The sequence below is a fragment of the Ambystoma mexicanum genome, chromosome 3q (genome assembly GCF_040938575.1).
Source record: "Ambystoma mexicanum isolate Mex_15411 chromosome 3q, UKY_AmexF1_1, whole genome shotgun sequence".
Classification (NCBI taxonomy): Eukaryota; Metazoa; Chordata; class Amphibia; order Caudata; family Ambystomatidae; genus Ambystoma; species Ambystoma mexicanum.
The window spans coordinates 1,168,874,792-1,168,894,258 of NC_090926.1; the positions used below are offsets into that span (position 1 = coordinate 1,168,874,792).

The window sequence follows — 19,467 nt, forward strand, 5'->3', positions numbered from 1 at the left end:
CACGAAGGATCTCCCACCTTTATATGGGTCAAGTCACTGGGGGACTGGGATGGTCTGGCTGCTGCCCAGGGTGGGACCCAGATGATGGAAGGAGGGGGACTCCCTGGGATCTGAATTCCATTGCAGGCACAGTCAAGTCCCAAACCCTAAGGTAAGACCCTGGCTGGAGACCTCTAAAAGGGACTGCACACCCCAACATTCCCGAAGTAGGAACATCATAAAGCATTGAGTGGAATATCAGAAGGGGAGTGATGAGTCAGAGAAAACCCCAGCTCAGAGAGTGAAAACCTCAGCTCAGAGAGAGAAAGCCCCAGCTCAGAGAGAGAAAGCCCCAGCTCAGAGAGAGCAAACCCCAGCTCAGAGAGTGAAAACCTCAGCTCAGAGAGAGAAAACCCCAGCTCAGAGAGAGAAAACTCCAGCTCCGAGAGAGCAAAGCCCAGCTCAGAGAGAGCAAACCCCAGCTCAGAGACTGAAAACCTCAGCTCAGAGAGAGAAAACCCCAGCTCAGAGAGAGAAAAATCCAGCTTCGAGAGAGCAAATCCTAGCTCACAGAGAGCAAACCCCAGCTCAGAGAGAGCAAACCCCAGCTCATAGAGTGAAAACCCCAGCTCATAGAGTGAAAACCCCAGCTCAGAGAGTGAAAACCTCAGCTCAGAGAGAGAAAGCCCCAGCTCAGAGAGAGAAAGCCCCAGCTCAGAGAGAGAAAACCCCAGCTCAGAGAGTGAAATCCCCAGCTCAGAGTGAAAACCCCAGCCCAGAGAGTGAAAACCCCAGCTCAGAGAGCGAAACCCCAGCTCAGAGAGAGCAAACCCCAGCTCATAGAGAGAAATCCTCAGCTCAGAGAGTAAAAACCCCAGCTCAGAGAGAGCAAATCCCAGCTCAGAGAGAGCAACCCCCACCTCGGAGAGACAAAACCCCAGCTCAGAGAGAGCAAATCCCATCTCAGAGTGAAAACCCCAGATCAGAGAGTGAAAACCCCAGCTCAGAGAGAGAAAACCCCAGCTCAGAGAGAGAAAGCCCCAGCTCAGAGAGAAAAAGCCCCAGCTCAGAGAGAGAAAAACCCAGCTCAGAGAGAGCAAACCCCTACTCAGAGAGAGCAAACCACAGGTCAGAGAGAGAAAACCCGATCTCAGAGAGAGCAAACCCCAGCTCAGAGAGTGAAAACCCCAGCTCAGAGAGAGAAAGCCCCAGCTCAGAGAAAGAAAGCCCCAGCTCAGAGAGAGAAACCCCAGCTCAGAGAGAGCAAACACCAGCTCAGAGAGAGCAAACCCCCGCTCGGAGAGTGGAAACTCCAGCTCAGAGAGAGCAAAACCCAGCTCAGAGAGAGAAAACCCCAGCTCAGAGAGAGCAAGCCCCAGCTCAGAATGAAAACCCCAGCTCTGAGAGTGAAAACCCCAGCTCAGAGAAAGCAGGCCCCAGCTCAGAATGAAAACCCCAGCTCTGAGATTGAAAACTCCAGCTCAGAGAGAGCAAACCCCAGCTCAGAGAGAGCAAATCCCAGCTTAAAGAGAGAAAGCCCCCGCTCAGAGAGAGAAAGCCCCAGCTCAGAGAGAGCAAACCCCAGCTCAGAGAGAGCAATCCCCAGCTCAGAGAGTGAAACCCCCAGCTCAGAGATTGAAAACCCCAGCTCATAGAGTGAAATCACCAGCTCAGAGAGGGCAAACCCCAGCTCAAAGTGAAAACCCCAGCTCAGAGAGAGAAAACCCCAGCTCAGAGAGAGAAAACCCCAGCCCAGAGAGAGAAAGCCCCAGCTCAGAGAGAGAAAGCCCCAGATCAGAGAAATCAAACCCCAGCTCAGAGTGAGAAAGCCCAGCTCAGAGAGAGAAAGCCCCAGCTCAGAGAGAGCAGACCCCAGCTCAGAAGAGCAGACCCCAGCTCAGAGAGTGAAAACCCCAGCCCAGAGAGAGAAAACCCCAGCTCAGAGAGAGAAAGCCCCAGCTTAGAGAAATCAAACCCCAGCTCAGAGAGAGAAAGCCCAGCTCAGAGAGAGAAAGCCCCAGCTCAGAGAGAGCAGACCCCAGCTCAGAGAGAGCAGACCCCAGCTCAGAGAGTGAAAACCCCAGCTCAGAGAGAGCAAACCCCAGCTCAGAGAGAGAAAACCCCAGCTCAGAGAGAGCAATCCCCAACTCAGAGAGAAAGCCCCAGCTCAGAGAGAGAAAGCCCCAGCTCAGAGAGAGAAAACCCCAGCTCAGAGAGAGAAAACCCCAGCTCAGAGGGAATGCGATCGTTCGCTCACTTAGTGCGCAAACCTGAGAAATCATCAGTCGCATACATCAGAAGACAGCCCACGAGTACAGCGGTCTGAGCATGCCTTTAAAACCTCAAACATGAATAAGCAGGGAAACCAATTGCCTGCACACCCTGCAGGCCTAGATTTCCTGATTATCCAATCCCAGACTAGATTTAATAATCACAAAAGGGATTGGATTATTGGCCAATCATGAAAAGGGAAACAGAGTACAGCTAAAAAGAGCCAATAAGGAGTCAACTTACAAGAAAGCATACAGCCTCGTTGGTATAAAAAGGCTGCAGGCAGTCATTTCTTGTCTTGAACCCGGAGGAAGTAGACGTGTCTACCAAGGAGTATCCCATTCATTCATCAACAGTAATTACTTTGTGGTAATTTACTATGAAGTAATTACTTCAAAATTACTTTGACAAATATTTAAGGGTTAAGGGGCAAAAAGGGGGTTGGGCAGTTTTTGGCGGGGGAGGTAGTAATGAAGGGGGAGAAAGGGCATGGGGGAAACTCCAAAATAAAAACATACACAATTTACAGTAAAATGTTGAAGTAATAACTGTTGTAAATTACCACAATGTAATTACTGTTGATGAGATGACATTCCCTGCCCAGAAGAGAGAATGCTGCCCGATGCAAGGAGTCCTCGGAGGGTCGCGGAACCAGAGGAAGTGGAGGTACTTTCCTCTGCACACCTGAAAGAAGGGGTATCCCCCACCTGTGAGAAGGCGGACCTATTACTGGAGCTGGTGAAGCAAACACTTTTCAACTAGAGGGCTGGGAAGGAAGGCTCTTTGGGGTGCATTCTGGGACACTGAGTCTGGAATGTGCAGAAAGAAATTGCAAAAGCCCAGCAAAAAGGACACCAGGAGAATACAGAAATGTGTGATACCAGGCAACAAGGACACCAGGAGAATCCAGAAATGTGTGATACCTGGCAACAAGGACACCAGGAGAATCCAGAAATGTTTGATACCTGGCAACAAGGACACCAGGAGAATCCAGAAATGTGTGATACCTGGCAACAAGGACACCAGGAGAATCCAGAAATGTTTGATACCTGGCAACAAGGACACCAGGAGAATCCAGAAATGTGTGATACCTGGCAACAAGGACACCAGGAGAATCCAGAAATGTTTGATACCTGGCAACAAGGACACCAGGGGAATTTAGGGATTTATGATACCTGACAAAAAGGAAGTCGGTAGAACCCAAAGACTTGTGAAAGAAAAAACCTGGTAGAAGGGAATGCCAGAAGACTCCCGAGAGTTAAAGGAGGAAGAGGCTGCAGAGAGAGACACCAGTGACATCCTGGGAGTGCAGCAGGAGACACTGGCATATGCACCAGGAATTTGAGAGGAAGACTGCTGGAGCAGCAACCCCCTGCTACTCTGAGTACTCCCAAAGGGAGACCCAGGTCATACATTTGGGTTGATTGTTTTGTAGTATTTGGCTGCCCAATATAGTAACAGGTTGTGGGTCTTCCTGTTGCCTAGGACTTTGTGTTGCTTAAATTAGGTATGACACAGGGGCTACAGCATTGCTTATGATTAGGTTGTTGGAATATATTGGTTGGCTATTGCGTTAGACAATTTATCTGGAAAGTATAGGACGTCCCTGGATGCACAAGGACTTATTAAGGACAGGTTTCGATTCTGTTGAATTAAACACCACAGTCGGGGTTGGGAACACTGCAACCCACATCCCATCTCCACAAAATAGATGCAGCGCATCTCACAGCCCCGAGGAACATTCTGAGATGTATATTGAAGAATCTGGGTCACTGAATGAACCTGGAGCAGGAACCAGACCAGACCCGGGCAGGTGTGAAGGAACAGGATGCTTTATTACGTCTTAGTTACAGCATAAGCGGTTAGCAGTGTGCAGGGCTCATGTCGAGGGTACACGTGGCGGGGACGGAGTCCACCCACTTTATTCAGAGGGTGGACTCAGTCCCCCCACCTAAAATGATTAGCATTGAATGACATCTTTGAATTTATGAATTAAAGATGACCTCGGGGATCAAATCGCAGTCATCAGGTTTGTAGGCTGGAGACTTCACCACTGCACTATATTACCTGATGAAAAATAACAACCAACTAAAGGTGAAATGTCGCATTTCAGTACTGCAAGTCCCGAGGAAAATATTTGTATTGCTTCTTGGAGTTTAAAACATGCACAGCTTTTAACGTTTTCAAAAACACTATTAGAGGAAAATATCCTCTCTTGGTTTTGTGTGTGGGTTGATTTTATGAAAGGCAAATTCCATTCGTCCTGTGCCATTTGGGAGGTTACGCAAAGCCAATGTAATAAAATGTGTATATTTCACCTTGATATGCTAATTTCTGGCGACGTCGCATCCAATTGCCTTTGTTGAGGGGTCCCCCCACTTTCATTTTTAGGACTTGACCCCTGGCATTGTGAGAGAAGAGCTCATGCATCACCCTGGATCCTATCTATACTCCAAGTCCCTTAACTGGCCTTCATGGATCCTCACGGTCCCCTTCATTCCAGCATACATCATAACATTCTATGAGGACTACCTCAGCATTCATCCAAACACATGCTCTCAGGTACAGCCCATAGTAAGACAGTTGCCATTTCTTACTACTGCGATTTCTACTCATACTTTACAAAGTCCATGAGTTGCCATGGTCTGCGTCGCTTGGCATGTCATGCCTATCTTTGTTCCTATGGTGGGTCCGGCCACCTTTCACTCCACAGGGGATCTTCTGCCTCATCTGTTTGATCTTCTCAATCACCACTGATTGATCCCCCTCAGCCTTCATGTCACTATTGCCATTTCCCACTGTGAGACCTGGTTCTGGTGTGTCGGCGTGGTTTCTACCAATAACACCTTCTGGTTGTCGTCAGAGCCTCTTTAGTCCCCATTGTCACTGTCCCTTTTTTTACGTCTGTTACTGTTTATTGCTGAGGCATGAAGCAGGAACAGCTTATTTGTGGGTTATCCTTCACTAACTCTTGATCCCCTGATCATAGCTGTGTCCACTTTTCACATCTTCTTTTGCTCACCTTTGTACTTGCTGTTATTCGTTGTTGGCATACATGCTGCTCCCCTACCGGTAGGTACTTCTCTTAAGGGTGAGCCTCCCCCACTGGCCTGACCATGAGTGCTTCTACCTGTGCTAAGCCTGTTGGGAGTGCAGCACTGTCATGTAGTCCCTTGGGTAATTGAACAGTGCCCTTTCCATCCCTTCCTGCTGGCCCTGAACAACATAAAAGGTTCTGTTTAGTGTCCTCTTGAAACGTTCTGCATCGCTCTTTGACTTTGGCCATGCAAAGGTGATCATCCTAAGTGTGACCTCTAGCCCCCCCAGAAACTCCTGAGATTGCTGTCCCTGGAAATATAAACCACTGGCCCTTCTGGCTGATTCTGATGCCGCTGTGATCCGCATATATCTTCTCAAGTAAGGGAATAACAGCAGCTACCACAGTGGAAGACACAGAGTCTACTGTCGGATATCTCGACTATTAGTCTCGCACCACCAGAAAATGCCTGTCCATCTGAATGGTGCCGAAGTCCATGCTGAATCACTGCCCTGGCTGAAACCCCTCTGATGTGAGCTAATAGGTGGTGGTCGAGTGTGTGTGCTTGTGGCCCGACACTACATCCTCCACAACAGTCTTCTCGACCTGGGTCTCCATGTACAGGAGCCACAGGTTCTCATGAGCTATGCTTTCGTTTTTGGGGTCCTTGGTTTGCCAGGTTAAAGACTTATTCTGCCAGTTTCGAAGGCATTACAGTTCTGGAGTCCATTACAGACAGGCCGTAGGAGGATATTTTGAGCTTGTCCCCAGTTTGCCAAAGGCTGCGTAGGATCACCTTGGCCTCTGCTGTATGGTGATCCTGTAGCCTCAGTAGCTCCTTCCACTGCCCCTGAACGGCTGCTCTCATGATCAACTGGATGCATGCATCCTCCCGGCGGTGCCATAGATAGTCTGCTGGGTTGTCTGTTCCTGGCCAAAATATCAGTGTGGCATTCCACTCTCTAAACCAGAGCATCCATTGTTCTAATCGTGTGGGTGGTATCAAGTGCAAACCCAGTCAAGATCATGTGGCGCGGTGTGTAGTCCATGATCACGGTGTTATGGTGCCCATATATGAACTGGCGCCCCAATAATATCGCCAGGGCGGTATCAAGTGATGTTAACAAATACAATCAGAGAATTACTATAATAATGAAACAATAATAATGAAAAAATATCATTTTTTTTTTTACAAAAAGAAATATATACATGTAGGGTAAGGGGTTAAAACGGGTGGGGAGGGGCTCGGGATGTGTTTAAAAGCATAGAGAAACCAGGGGTTTAGGGGGGACCCCTCCAAATAGAAAAATAAAAAACCTTTGATATTTTTTATTTTAAAAGTTTCATTGTAAAATAATTCTCTGTAATTTAATTTGGTAAAATCACAGAGAACCCGCCAGAGCCTCATATTCAACCTGCGAGTATCTTTTCGCCATGGTTGTTATAATGTACTCTACTCACAAATCCAATTGGATGGGGAGCCTGACTGCCATCCATCTGTACTAGTGCTGCACCCAAACCAAATGGGCTTACAACTACTACAATCTCTGTGTGTTTGAAAGGGCCTGAAGATGCCATTGTGGTCTTGGTAGTAAGTGCCATCTTGGTCGTCCATCAATACTGTGCAGGTACATGCCGAGTCCCTAACTATTGCATTAGGGTATAGCAAGGGGGAAATGGCATATGAGGAGGGACACAAGGCTTGATGGTGTTGTTTGGTTATTTACCCACCCACTAACTGTCCATAGCCATGCTAATCCCTATGGCCATTCCCACCCAGTTCTGCCCATACTGCCGAAAACACATCCTCCTGGGATCCCTTAGAGCTAGCTTTATCAAGCCTGACCATCAAACGTTGTGCTCGAAGTCCCAGGCAGTGTTTATCCAAAGCAGTCTTCTGAGAGTTAATGACTTCATTGCAGCTGTAAATGTACTACAGGTGTAATAAAAATGTCAACCAGGTCTGCCTTCAGCCACTCGATTAATAAGCACTATGCAAGTCTTTCACTGAATTTCTGTCAAAAACAAGCATTGGCAAAGCTAACGGTTTATGTTGTGCATAGTTATCAGGCATTTGCCAAGCTCTATTATATACCCAGGTGCTACCATCGATTGCCAGCTAATATGACTATGGCAGTGCCTGGCAGAGGCCTATCTCATGAATACACAAAGGCACAGACTGCTGGCATTGCCAGTGATTGTCGTTAATTGTCACATAGGTTCAGTGATGGTCGCTGGGTTTGTGATAAATCTCTCGCAGTGTATTACCATACCTAGGAAACTGCGAAGCATCTGATGGATTTGTGAGGGGTGGTACTGCCTGCACCCCATCACTTGCTTGAGGTCCACTGAAATGACTGATGACTGCAAGATACACACAGAAACACGTGATGTTGGGCTGTAAGAATTCACACTTCCCCTTGAAGAGTGGTAAAGCCTGTGACTGTAACCTGGACAGAGGTTAGTGAGTCGCTCAATGTGTTTCGCCTTGGAGGTGGCATGCGCCCGAATCATCAGGGTCACTGATCGTGCCATTCTGTTCCATTTGCTACAGACTCTGGCCTCTATGTGTTACTGATTCTGGGCCTTGGTCTCTATATGGTAATGGCTTATGACCAGAGTCTATATGTAATATTGATTGCAGACCCCGGTGTCTATATACCATTGGTTCCATGCTCTTTGTGTCCTTTTGTGTCACTGATTCTAGTCCTTGGTCTCTATGTATCATTGGTGTGTATAAGACCCGTCTCTATGTGAAGGCCCTGATTTCTATGTATTACTGCTTCTAGGCCCGACCTCTATGGGCCATTGAATGCAACACTGCAATCTATGCAGCAGCGATTGCATGTCATGGTTTCTAGGTCACACTGATTGCAAGACCCAGACTCTCTGCGCAATTCACTGGTATCAGTCCCCATATATATGTTTGCCATACATAATGTCTCCGGGAAAAGGTTGTGGCAACATTATATATTAGGACCATATATTGGGGTCAAGGGTGTTGGGGATTGCGGGGGTGTCCCCCGCTCCCTTGAAAAAAAGGGTTTGGGGGTTGTGGGGGTGTCCCCCACATTTTAAATGTAATAATGTCCCTGCAAAAAACGGCCATTGTGTGGCGACTTTTTTGCCAGACAACGTTTTTGCAGGGAAATGATTGCATGGAACCAATTCACTCCAGGTCCAGTTTCTATGGAACATTAATTACTGGGATCTGTGTACCTTTGATTCCTGGCCCTGGACTAACATGGGTTACTAATTCCAAGCCCAGTCTCTATGCACCATTGATTCCCAGCCCAGTCTCTGTGTACCAATGATTCCTGGCCCTGGTCTATATGGGTTACTAATTCCAGGCCCGGTCTCTATGCACCATTGACTCCAGGCCCTGATCTATATGGGTTACTAATACCAGGCCCGGTCCCTATGCACCATTGACTCCAGGCCCAGTCTCTGTGTACCAATGATTCCTGGCCCTGGTCTATGTGGGTTACTAATACCAGACCCGGTCTCTATGCACCATTGACTCTGGCCCTGATCTATATGGGTTACTAATACCAGGCCCGGTCCCTATGCACCATTGACTCCAGGCCCAGTCTCTTTGTACCAATGATTCCTGGCCCTGGTCTATGTGGGTTACTAATACCAGGCCTGGTCTCTACGCACCATTGACTCTGGCCCTGATCTATATGGGTTACTAATACCAGGCCCGGTCCCTATGCATCATTGACTCCAGGCCCAGTCTCTGTGAACCAATGATTCCTGGCCCTGGTCTATGTGGGTTACTAATACCAGGCCCGGTCTCTATGCACCATTGATTCTGGCCCTGATCTATATGGGTTACTAATACCAGGCCCGGTCCCTATGTACCATTGCCTCCAGGCCCAGTCTCTGTGTACCAATGATTCCTGGCCCTGGTCTATATGGGTTACTAATGCCAGGCCCGGTCTCTATGCACCATTGACTCTGGCCCTGGTCTATATGGGTTACTAATACCAGGCCCGGTCTCTATGCACCATTGACTCTGGCCCTGATCTATATGGGTTACTAATACCAGGCCCGGTCCCTATGCACCATTGACTCCAGGCCCAGTCTCTTTGTACCAATGATTCCTGGCCCTGGTCTATGTGGGTTACTAATACCAGGCCCGGTCTCTACGCACCATTGACTCTGTCCCTGATCTATATGGGTTACTAATACCAGGCCCGGTCCCTATGCATCATTGACTCCAGGCCCAGTCTCTGTGAACCAATGATTCCTGGCCCTGGTCTATGTGGGTTACTAATACCAGGCCCGGTCTCTATGCACCATTGACTCTGGCCCTGATCTATATGGGTTACTAATACCAGGCCCGGTCCCTATGCACCATTGCCTCCAGGCCCAGTCTCTGTGTACCAATGATTCCTGGCCCTGGTCTATATGGGTTACTAATGCCAGGCCCGGTCTCTATGCACCATTGACTCTGGCCCTGGTCTATATGGGTTACTAATACCAGGCCCGGTCTCTATGCACCATTGACTCTGGCCCTGATCTATATGTGTTAGTAATACCAGGCCCGGTCCCTATGCACCATTGACTCCAGGCCCAGTTTCTGTGTACCAATGATTCCTGGCCCTGGGATATTAGGGTTACTAATTCCAGGCCCGGTCCCTATGCACCATTGACTCCAGGCCCAGTTTCTGTGTACCAATGATTCCTGGCCCTGGTCTATATGGGTTACTAATACCAGGCCCGGTCTCTATGCACCATTGACTCCAGGCCCTGATCTATATGGGTTACTAATACCAGGCCCAGTCTCTATGCACCATTGACTCCAGGCCCGGTCTCTATGCACCATTGACTCCAGGCCCAGTCTCTGTGTACCAATGATTCCTTGCCCTGGTCTATATGGGTTACTAATACCAGGCCCGGTCTCTATGCACCATTGACTCCAGGCCCTGATCTATATGGGTTACTAATACCAGGCCCAGTCTCTATGCACCATTGACTCCAGGCCCGGTCTCTATGCACCATTGACTCCAGGCCCAGTCTCTGTGTACCAATGATTCCTTGCCTTGACTATTTGGATTACTAATTCCAGGCCCGGTCTCTAAGCACCATTGATTGCAAGTCCTGGATGCTCTATGCCATTGGTTGTAAACACCGATGTGTATGTGACATTAATTCCAGTGCAGGTCTCTATGCATCAATGACTCCAGGCTCTCATCTCCATGTCTCTGGGTGACAGTGATTCCTGGCCTGGACTCTGCGTAACAATAATTCCAGGCCCGGTCTCTATGCACCATTGACTCCAGGCCCAGTCTCTGTGAACCAATGATTCCTGGCCCTGGTCTATATGGGTTACTAATACCAGGCCCGGTCTCTATGCACCATTGACTCTGGCCCTGATCTATATGGGTTACTAATACCAGGCCCGGTCTCTATGCACCATTGACTCTGGCCCTGATCTATATGGGCTACTAATACCAGGCCCGGTCTCTATGCACCATTGACTCCAGGCCCAGTCTCTGTGTACCAATGATTCCTTGCCTTGACTATTTGGATTACTAATTCCAGGCCCGGTCTCTAAGCACCATTGATTGCAAGTCCTGGATGCTCTATGCCATTGGTTGTAAACACCGATGTGTATGTGACATTAATTCCAGTGCAGGTCTCTATGTATCAATGACTCCAGGCTCTCATCTCCATGTCTCTGGGTGACAGTGATTCCTGGCCTGGACTCTGCGTAACAATAATTCCAGTCCTGGTCTCTATTTGACACTGAGTCCAGCCCCGGGTCTCTATATGTCATTATCACTAGACCCCGAGATCCATGTAGTGCTGATTTCAGCCTTCGGCCTCTATGTAACATTCTTTTTTGGCCCTGCCCTTCAGCTCTCATTAGTTCTAGCCTCGAGTCTCTATGTGCCTTTCATGTGCAGCCCCAGTCTCTATGTGTCACTGACTTTGGCCCCTGGCCTCTATGTACCATTAGTTTCTGCCCCTACCCTCTATGTACCACTGATTCAAAGCCTCAGGTTTTATGTACCATTTTTATAGAAATCAGTCTCTGTGTACTATTTATTCCTGACATTGTCCTCTATATAAAATATATTGCAAGCCCCGGTGCGATGTACAATTAGTTGTTGGTCCGGTGAGGGCTTTAAGTCTTTAAGTGGGACGGGGCTAGCTGGGGCAGAGCCTTGGCAGTCTTCAAAAAGTGCTCCCGAGTAGGGGCTCTGCCAGGCTCCCTTCCGCCTAGCAATAGAGGTGCCAGACCCCACAGCCAACAGAGCCGCATGGTTAAGGGGCTGCCTTAGGGTCGGAGCTTCTTATTAGAAAAAAAGGACAGATCCCAACCTCACAGGCGGGCCTTTAACAACATGACTTTGTTGAGTTAATGGGCAGCCTGGGTTTGGCACCTCTCACAAATAAACTAAAGGACAAGTGGGACGCACAGCTACCAATTTGTTTGGTGCACCCTCTGCTTTTGCTTCTTAACCACTGGCTCCGACCCCTGCGGGCAGGTGCTTGCGGGGTCGGAGCCGGTGATTAAGAAACAAAACAAGATGGCGCACCAATGCACACAGTCTCTCCTGCTTGGCTCCTACTCGCCCCCTCCTTCTATCCTATTCCTCCACACTCCTGCACTTAGGCAATGTTGTCTTGTTAGAGCCACACTCAAACCCGAGCCCCACTTAAAGCACTGGGTCGCTCTATATGTACAATTGATTTTTTTTTTAAATCAGTCTCTATGTATCATTGAATCCAGGACTTGGTCCATATGTGCCACTGGTTGGAGGCCCTGGTCTCTGAGCGCCATTGGCCAGGTCTCTATGAGCCACTGATTCTAGTGCCTCGTCTCGATGAGCTGGTGCTAGGTGCCCCTGATTACGATCCCCGATTTCTATGTAACATTGATTCCTGGTTTGGTCTCCGACTGTGTGACCCTGGGCAAAGGATATGGTCTCTAGGCACCAATGGCTTCAGGCCAGGTCTCTATTTACCTTTGATTCCAGGCCCATCTCAAGGTACCATTGATCACAGGTCTTGGTATCTATGAACCATTAGTATCAGGTCTCAGTCTTTATGCACCAGTGGTTCCAGGCCAATAATTAGTCCCTGAACTCAAAGCTTCAAGTCCTAACATTGTGTCCAGAGGCGTACGAGTGACCCTCCTATGCAGAACTCTGTGAAGCCTGGCTCCCGTTCCCCTTTTCCTCCATGTCCTTTTGGTCAATTTCCAGCAGGTCTTTGTTTATCTCAGAAATGGTCCTTTCCAGTTCCATCGAGAGACCGTCAAGGAGCAGGCTGCTCTCGGTGACAGGTGCCAAGCCTGACAAACCAGGCTCGTGATTCGGCCTACGGGCCAGGCCTCTCTCAGTAGAGTCAGGCACCCTACCCTTTGATCCAGCCTGACCCTGAGGTTGGTAGGCCATCCGATTTCCATAGATCGCGTGGTCTAAATCCTGAACGGTTTTGCTAGTGAAATACAGGAGGCCACCATTTTGAGTTGTTGGTGCTGTGTCCGATAGGCTGACTTGTGTCCCCTCATAAAACAATGCGCCATTTCTGGTCCCGTTCAATGATCCCAGAAAGACGTTGCCATTGGCATGGAGGAAGCCTCTAGTCTGAATCGATGGTGTCTCTGACTGTCCCACTGGTGCCTTCCCAACAGACAGGACTCTTTGATGGGCACCATTGGACGAACACTGGACGATGTGGTCAACCCCATAGGGTATAGCCTCTCCAAGGCCATGGGGAATTCCACTACCAACTGGGCCTCCATTGCATGTCTCAATATGTGGCCTGTTCTGTTGCTCTGAGATTCCCCGGCCTGTGGTGTCACCCCATGGGTTAGTGTCTGTGGATTCGGCGCAGTGTCGGGGCAGGTTTTCCACATCATCAGCAGCGAAGATCGGTGAGCCTGGGGCAGGAGCTCTCTCTGGAGTTTCCAGGCCTGCTCTCCCATCTGCAGAGGCCTTGTCGAGTCCCAGCAGGTTTTCCCTGCTCTCCAGGATGGAGGCATAGCTTTCGCTGCCGAGGTGGTGCTTGCGCTGCCTCGAGGCGTCTTTCAGGGCTGAGTGACGGAAAGACAATACGTGAAAATCAGGAATATTACGTGTACTCATGCATGCACGGGCACAAGGGTGGTGGGATATTTGTGCAAATACACGGGAGAACGAGAAGGGGAAAATAACGAGGTGGGGCGAGGCAAATAAATGTGGAAAATAGCAGAGAAACTGAGAATGCTAAGCAAAGAAACTGACATTGCGAAACAGAGAAACGAGAAGGGACTAGCAGAACGCTGACAGAGCCCCACCCACTTAGGGAATGATTGACTGCGAACAGAGAGTGGAGGAGGCCCCACAAATGACGTGACTCACAGTGGGCAGAAAGTGGGCGGTCCCAGAGGGTGGTGGACAGGTACCCGGAAGAAGAAGCGTGGGTGTGGACAAGAGAGGGAACACACGGCTCTATGGCAGGAAGAATATAGGATTCATATCAGGTTATAGGTCTAGAGGCGCAGCACGAGATGGGTACGTCTGAAAAGGCAGGCAGCAGTGGTGGCCAGGCTGATAAAGTGATGGGGGGCCAGGAGGGGAGGACATACGTTTGGATCTAGGAGTGGTGGATAGCGGGCATCGCATCGCAGGCTTTGAGCTGCCCAGGCTTCAGCCCTCCCCCGAGAGGGAGGATAGCTCAGGGGCAACGTGCTCGCCTTAGAAACAAAACGACACCGAGCACCGCAGGTTCGATCCCCGGGTCCGCGCTTAGAAGCCTTAGGGTATTAAGTGCGTTATAAATAACACATCATATCATAACATGAGCTCAGGGTCGCGGCTTCCAGGCATAGCTTTGCGTGGTCAGAGAGGGGAAGAAGTTTTTCCTAAAACCGGCGGTTTGAAAGTGTTACTGTGTTCGCGCAGAAACATTTATTTCGCACAAAACCAGCAAAGCTTGAAAGCTGCTAGTTTCAGGAAAGGGTTTCTTCGCTTCTCTGCCTTACAAAAATGAAATGCACACATCAGCCCCCTCCCCAAGGATGCAAGCGAACGTATAACACCGTTATGTGTTCCTTCACATCCGAGGGGAGGGGGCTGATGTGTGCACTTGCTTTTTGTTACGCAGAGAGGCGAAGGAAGCCGTTTCTGAAACTAGCAGTGCTAATGGGTGTTGCATGTTAGCTCATTGTGTATGTGTGCATGTAAACGAGCGGGTGTATGGGCAATGGGATGTTTAAATGAGTGAGTGAATGTGTAATTGTGTGGGTGACTGTATATATGTGTGCGCTTATGTGTAAGGCTGGGCTGAGGAGCTGATTCTGGTGGGTAGCCGGTGATAGATGGGGGGTGTGGTGATCTGTGGGAGAGTGAGGGGTGTGGAAATGAGGATATGTGGGCTCCACGCCAGACAACCCTTGGGGTAGTACAGAGGAGACATAGCCTCTGAGTTTGCCCCACAAAGTTTCTGAAGTGGCCCTGTCCATCACCAAGGAGCCCCACACCGAAATGTAGGTTTTGTGGCAGTCCTGGTGGCAGTGGACGCCTGCAGACAACCAAGCAAGTCATACATGTTTGAGGGGAGGACGTAGACATGTTTTTGCCGCAAGTGGCATGCAATAGATGACATCTTTAGGCACAGCAACGGAATGATGACCAAGTAACTGATGCACAATAACCATGACGTGATATAGATTGGCAGTATCTATCAGGACAGGAAGTAGACGGATCACCTAGAGGAAGTGATGTAGAATGGCAGTATCTATCAGGATAGGAAATGGACAGAGTACAAAGGAGGAAGTGATGTAGAATGGCAGTATCTATAAGGACAGGAAGTAGACAGATCACCTGGAGGTCAATGATGTAGAATGGCAGTATCTATCAGGACAGGAAGTAGACAGAGCACCTAGGAAGAAGTGATGTAGAATGGCAGTATCTATCAGAACAGAGCCCCAAGGAGGAAGTGATGTAGAATGGCAGTATGTATCAGGACAGGAAGTAGACAGATCACCTGGAGGTCAATGATGTAGAATGGCAGTATCTATCAGGACAGGAAGTAGACAGAGCACCTAGGAAGAAGTGATGTAGAATGGCAGTATCTATCAGAACAGAGCCCCAAGGAGGAAGTGATGTAGAATGGCAGTATGTATCAGGACAGGAAGTAGACAGATCACCTGGAGGTCAATGATGTAGAATGGCAGTATCTATCAGGACAGGAAGTAGACAGAGCACCTAGGAAGAAGTGATGTAGAATGGCAGTATCTATCAGAACAGAGCCCCAAGGAGGAAGTGATGTAGAATGGCAGTATGTATCAGGACAGGAAGTAGACGGATCACCTAGAGGAAGTGATGTAGAATGGCAGTATCTATCAGGATAGGAAATGGACAGAGTACAAAGGAGGAAGTGATGTAGAATGGCAGTATCTATCAGAACAGAGCCCCAAGGAGGAAGTGATGTAGAATGGCAGTATGTATCAGGACAGGAAGTAGACAGATCACCTGGAGGTCAATGATGTAGAATGGCAGTACCTATCAGGACAGGAAGTAGACAGAGCACCTATGAAGAAGTGCTGTAGGACGGCAGTATCTATCAGGAAATAGGGTGTCATGGAAAAGAACTGCTAGGTCACATCCCTTCTGCACGAGATCACAAGCATCCTCAGACATGTTACAGCCGTGTTGGGCTTCATCAGGGAGGAGCAGCTTGGCTTGCTAGGCACAGCAGGCTCGGGACCCATGTCTGGGCATACTGTCCCACTCGGGGTGACTAAAGCAAAACCAAAGGTTGATGGCTGGAAGGTTTTGAATAAATCATAACCACGGACACAGCTCCAACATGACAGAAACATTTAATGGGGTTGCTTGTGTTTCCGTGCAGAGCGGACCTGGCCTAGCAGTTTGTACTGGGCTGCTCACATTGATGGCAGTAGCTGACTGATTTGCATATGGCCGGACCCCTTTTGCAATGGCGCAGACAGGCTAAAAACCAGTGGTGTGGAAGTTTGCCCAGAGCAGTGCCAGACAGATTTATTCAAAACCTTCCACCCATCCCTTTTCTGGTTATAAATAGAATGAGCAGTATTAGGAGAAGTAGACAGATACTACATGTCACTTCGGACACAGTATCCTATGAGGACAGGAAGAAGGCATAGAACCATGAATGAACTAATGGAACAGATGCAGCATCTATTGAGATAGGTGGCCAGGGCTTGCCCGAAAATGTAACATGCAATAAATACAATCGTAAGGGCAGGGAGTAAAATGGGCAGTACTTTTCATGAAGTAGACAAAGTGCCATGAAGAAATGACACAGAATGGCCAGTATTTCTCAGGAAGTGGTTGAGGGACATGGAGAAGTCACCTAGAATGGGCAGGATCTATCAGGACGTAAACCGGGTGACACAGAGAAGTGCCATGGAATGGGCAGTATCGATCAGGAAGTAGACGGGGTGACAAGGAGAATGACCTGGAATGGGCAGTATGTACCAGGAAGAAGGCAGGAGGATGTGGAGAAATGAACTAGAATGGGCAGTATCTATCAGGAAGTAGACGGGGTGACATGAAGGAAGTGACATAGATGGGCAGTATCTATCAGGAAGTAGACGGGGTGACATGAAGGAAGTGACATAGATGGGCAGTATCTATCAGGAAGTAGACGGGGTGACATGAAGGAAGTGACATAGATGGGCAGTATCTATCAGGAAGTAGACGGGGTGACATGAAGGAAGGGACATAGATGGGCAGTATCTATCAGCAGAGGAAGTGGACACATGCAGCCCACTATAGGAGGTGAGAGGTATTGCAGCTGATACAGCAGGACATTGGCCATCCCTAATCAAGAGGAGATGCTGACAGCCATTAAGAAGGGCCCTGGGCTAAAGTGCCACCAGCCATGCTTTGGATATGAATTTGTGTACCTTCATCCACAGCATCCTGCAGAACTCCACGTATAATGTCCTCGTAGATGTTTTCGACGTGAAGGATTGCGTTGTAGTCTGCAAACACGTAACTGTCGTATTTGGGAAGCTCCTGGGAAAAAGGGCGTGGAAAAGTCAGTGGTTAAAGAATACGTAACTTCCCTCCCCACACCCTCCACATTGAGCAGGGCTGTGCCAGGCTAGACTCCTAACGAAGCAGCTGACCCTGCTCAGGCCCAGCTGAAGATGTGTGGGGGCCATTTCAAAATGATGGTTGGGGGCCCAATGCTTAGAGCGAAAACAATCTGAGGCACCTGTGGGGTGCATACATTACAATGGCAACACAGATACGGTTAATAGCCATTGGTTATCACGAGACAGCCAGCAGGGAGCTTAAACACTAAATGCCCACTGAAGAGCTATAAACTCTTCTTTGTCAGCAAGTGGCTGATGTGGAGGAACCAGTGTTAGAAGTCAATGAGGTGATAACACTAATGTATATCCTGTGGGAAGTGACGTCTGGAAGAGCTCCACGAAACACAGCTGGTAATGGGAGCGCTGCAAAGCGCACATTTTAAGCGCCAGCATTAAAATTGAGAAATTAATATATTGCCTTGTTACAAGACTGATGACTGGCAGCATAGGGGCAGTTGCTAGGAGCCCCATGAGGCCAAAGGCCCATTTCATTTCAAAAGGTTGAAAGGCCCTGATGCTGGTCCGGACTCTGCTGCCCTGCAATTCCCCCCAGCAAAGTGCAGACACCTCCCCCACCTTTTCTGGCCGATCAGTGGGATTTGTGCAGCATTTACAGGAGTGCAATCTGCTGCCCTTTGAAATACTGGTATGCAAGGAGTAGCTGCATGCAGCCCGCTGACGTCACTAAGTAAGGCACGCTGTCTCGGTTATTACCTTTAGAGCAGCTCTTTCAGGGCCATGATTTGTTAGTGGCGTGCCTAGCGCATATGCACGTGCTTTCTTTATTATATTACAGAGCCCTGAGGCTGGGCCTTTCACGTGCAGATTGACATCGTTTACCCCTTGGGCTGCAGTGCTAATTATCTCCAGGCGCGTGGTGCAGAAACCATCTACAGGCGTCTGCAACCTTTGTCTCCCAGGATGTGTGTAACTACAAATCCCATCGGCCCCAGCCAGCAGAGTCAAGGGTGAGTGTTCATGGGAGTTGTTCATCCGGGAGCCAGGGCTGCAGACCCCTGGTTCACATTTATAAACTTTCAATTCGTGCTATTTTACAAGTCAGCGCTGCTGCAGCTGTTCACACTCTATCGTTAAGTGTTTTTTTGATCGTTGACACATCAAGCATCCTGATTAGAAAACCGTTCTAACACGTGTCCCTGCAGTGGGAACTTCAAAGCACACCACGTGTACCACATCATCTATAATCATTACGTTTTAAGTTTAAATATTTATTGGCATGGTAGGTTGACTTCCACCAACTCAAGCACATATTCTCCTACTTCCCCGTTTGTGGGTGGCACACCTTAGCCCAGGTAAACAGCGGCGGTGTGCACTACAGCACAGTGCACTCCAGGTAGCACAGCATGGCCCAGGTAAATGGCTGCGGTGTGCACGCCAGAACAGTGCGCTCCAGGTAGCGCAGCATGGCCCAGGTAAATGGCTGCGGTGTGCACGCCAGCACAGCTACATTACCAAAGACTGGAGCAAAGGACGGGCACCAACACAACTTACCAACTGGAACGAACCAAAACCAAACAACCCTGCCATCAATCTAATCAGACTACTCGACAAAGAGTTGGACCACTCAAGAACAACTCCTCCCAACAGGCACAGCCAGGAGAGAACCACCAGCAACGGAAGCCCAACTGACACCACACCAACCCTGTCTGACAAAAGAACAAACAACAATCTACAAGAGAAATCACACAAACTACACTGCAGATTGCTCAACATAACAGAAATCCATAAGCGAGGAAGGCACCGATGTGCTCTTTCTTACAGAAACCTGGTTATCTGACAACTACAAATGCACTTCGAACAAAGCCATACCGGACAACTTCAAATTAATACATGCCAACAGAGAAAAACAAAAAGGAAGCGGAATCACAATAATGCACAAAGAGCACTTTCTAGACGCACCACTCACATCAACCAATGTTGAATACTGCAAATCCCTCCTCATCAAGATCAAACTCAACGGCCAAGTAAACAGTTTTCCTCCTGATCTACAGACCACCGTCCTACAACCTGAACTTTGTGACAAAGCTAGCAGACTCCATCGCCATTTTGTCAATCTACCCCGACAATCTAG

At 48.8% G+C, this 19,467-nt stretch overlaps 1 protein-coding gene across 1 annotated transcript in view; it reads right to left on the reverse strand.

Annotated features, from left to right (window-relative positions):
* Positions 1-10,543: 10,543 nt before the first annotated feature.
* Positions 10,544-19,467, reverse strand: part of NIBAN3 (niban apoptosis regulator 3) — a 402,636-nt gene continuing 393,712 nt past the window's right edge. Inside the window, exons 13-14 of the mRNA XM_069604007.1 lie at positions 17,181-17,292; positions 10,544-13,340 (exon numbers count right to left, since the gene is read on the reverse strand). Coding sequence (XP_069460108.1) covers positions 12,439-13,340; positions 17,181-17,292 — 1,014 coding nt within the window. The 3' untranslated portion in view covers positions 10,544-12,438. The remainder of the gene's footprint in view (positions 13,341-17,180; positions 17,293-19,467) is intronic.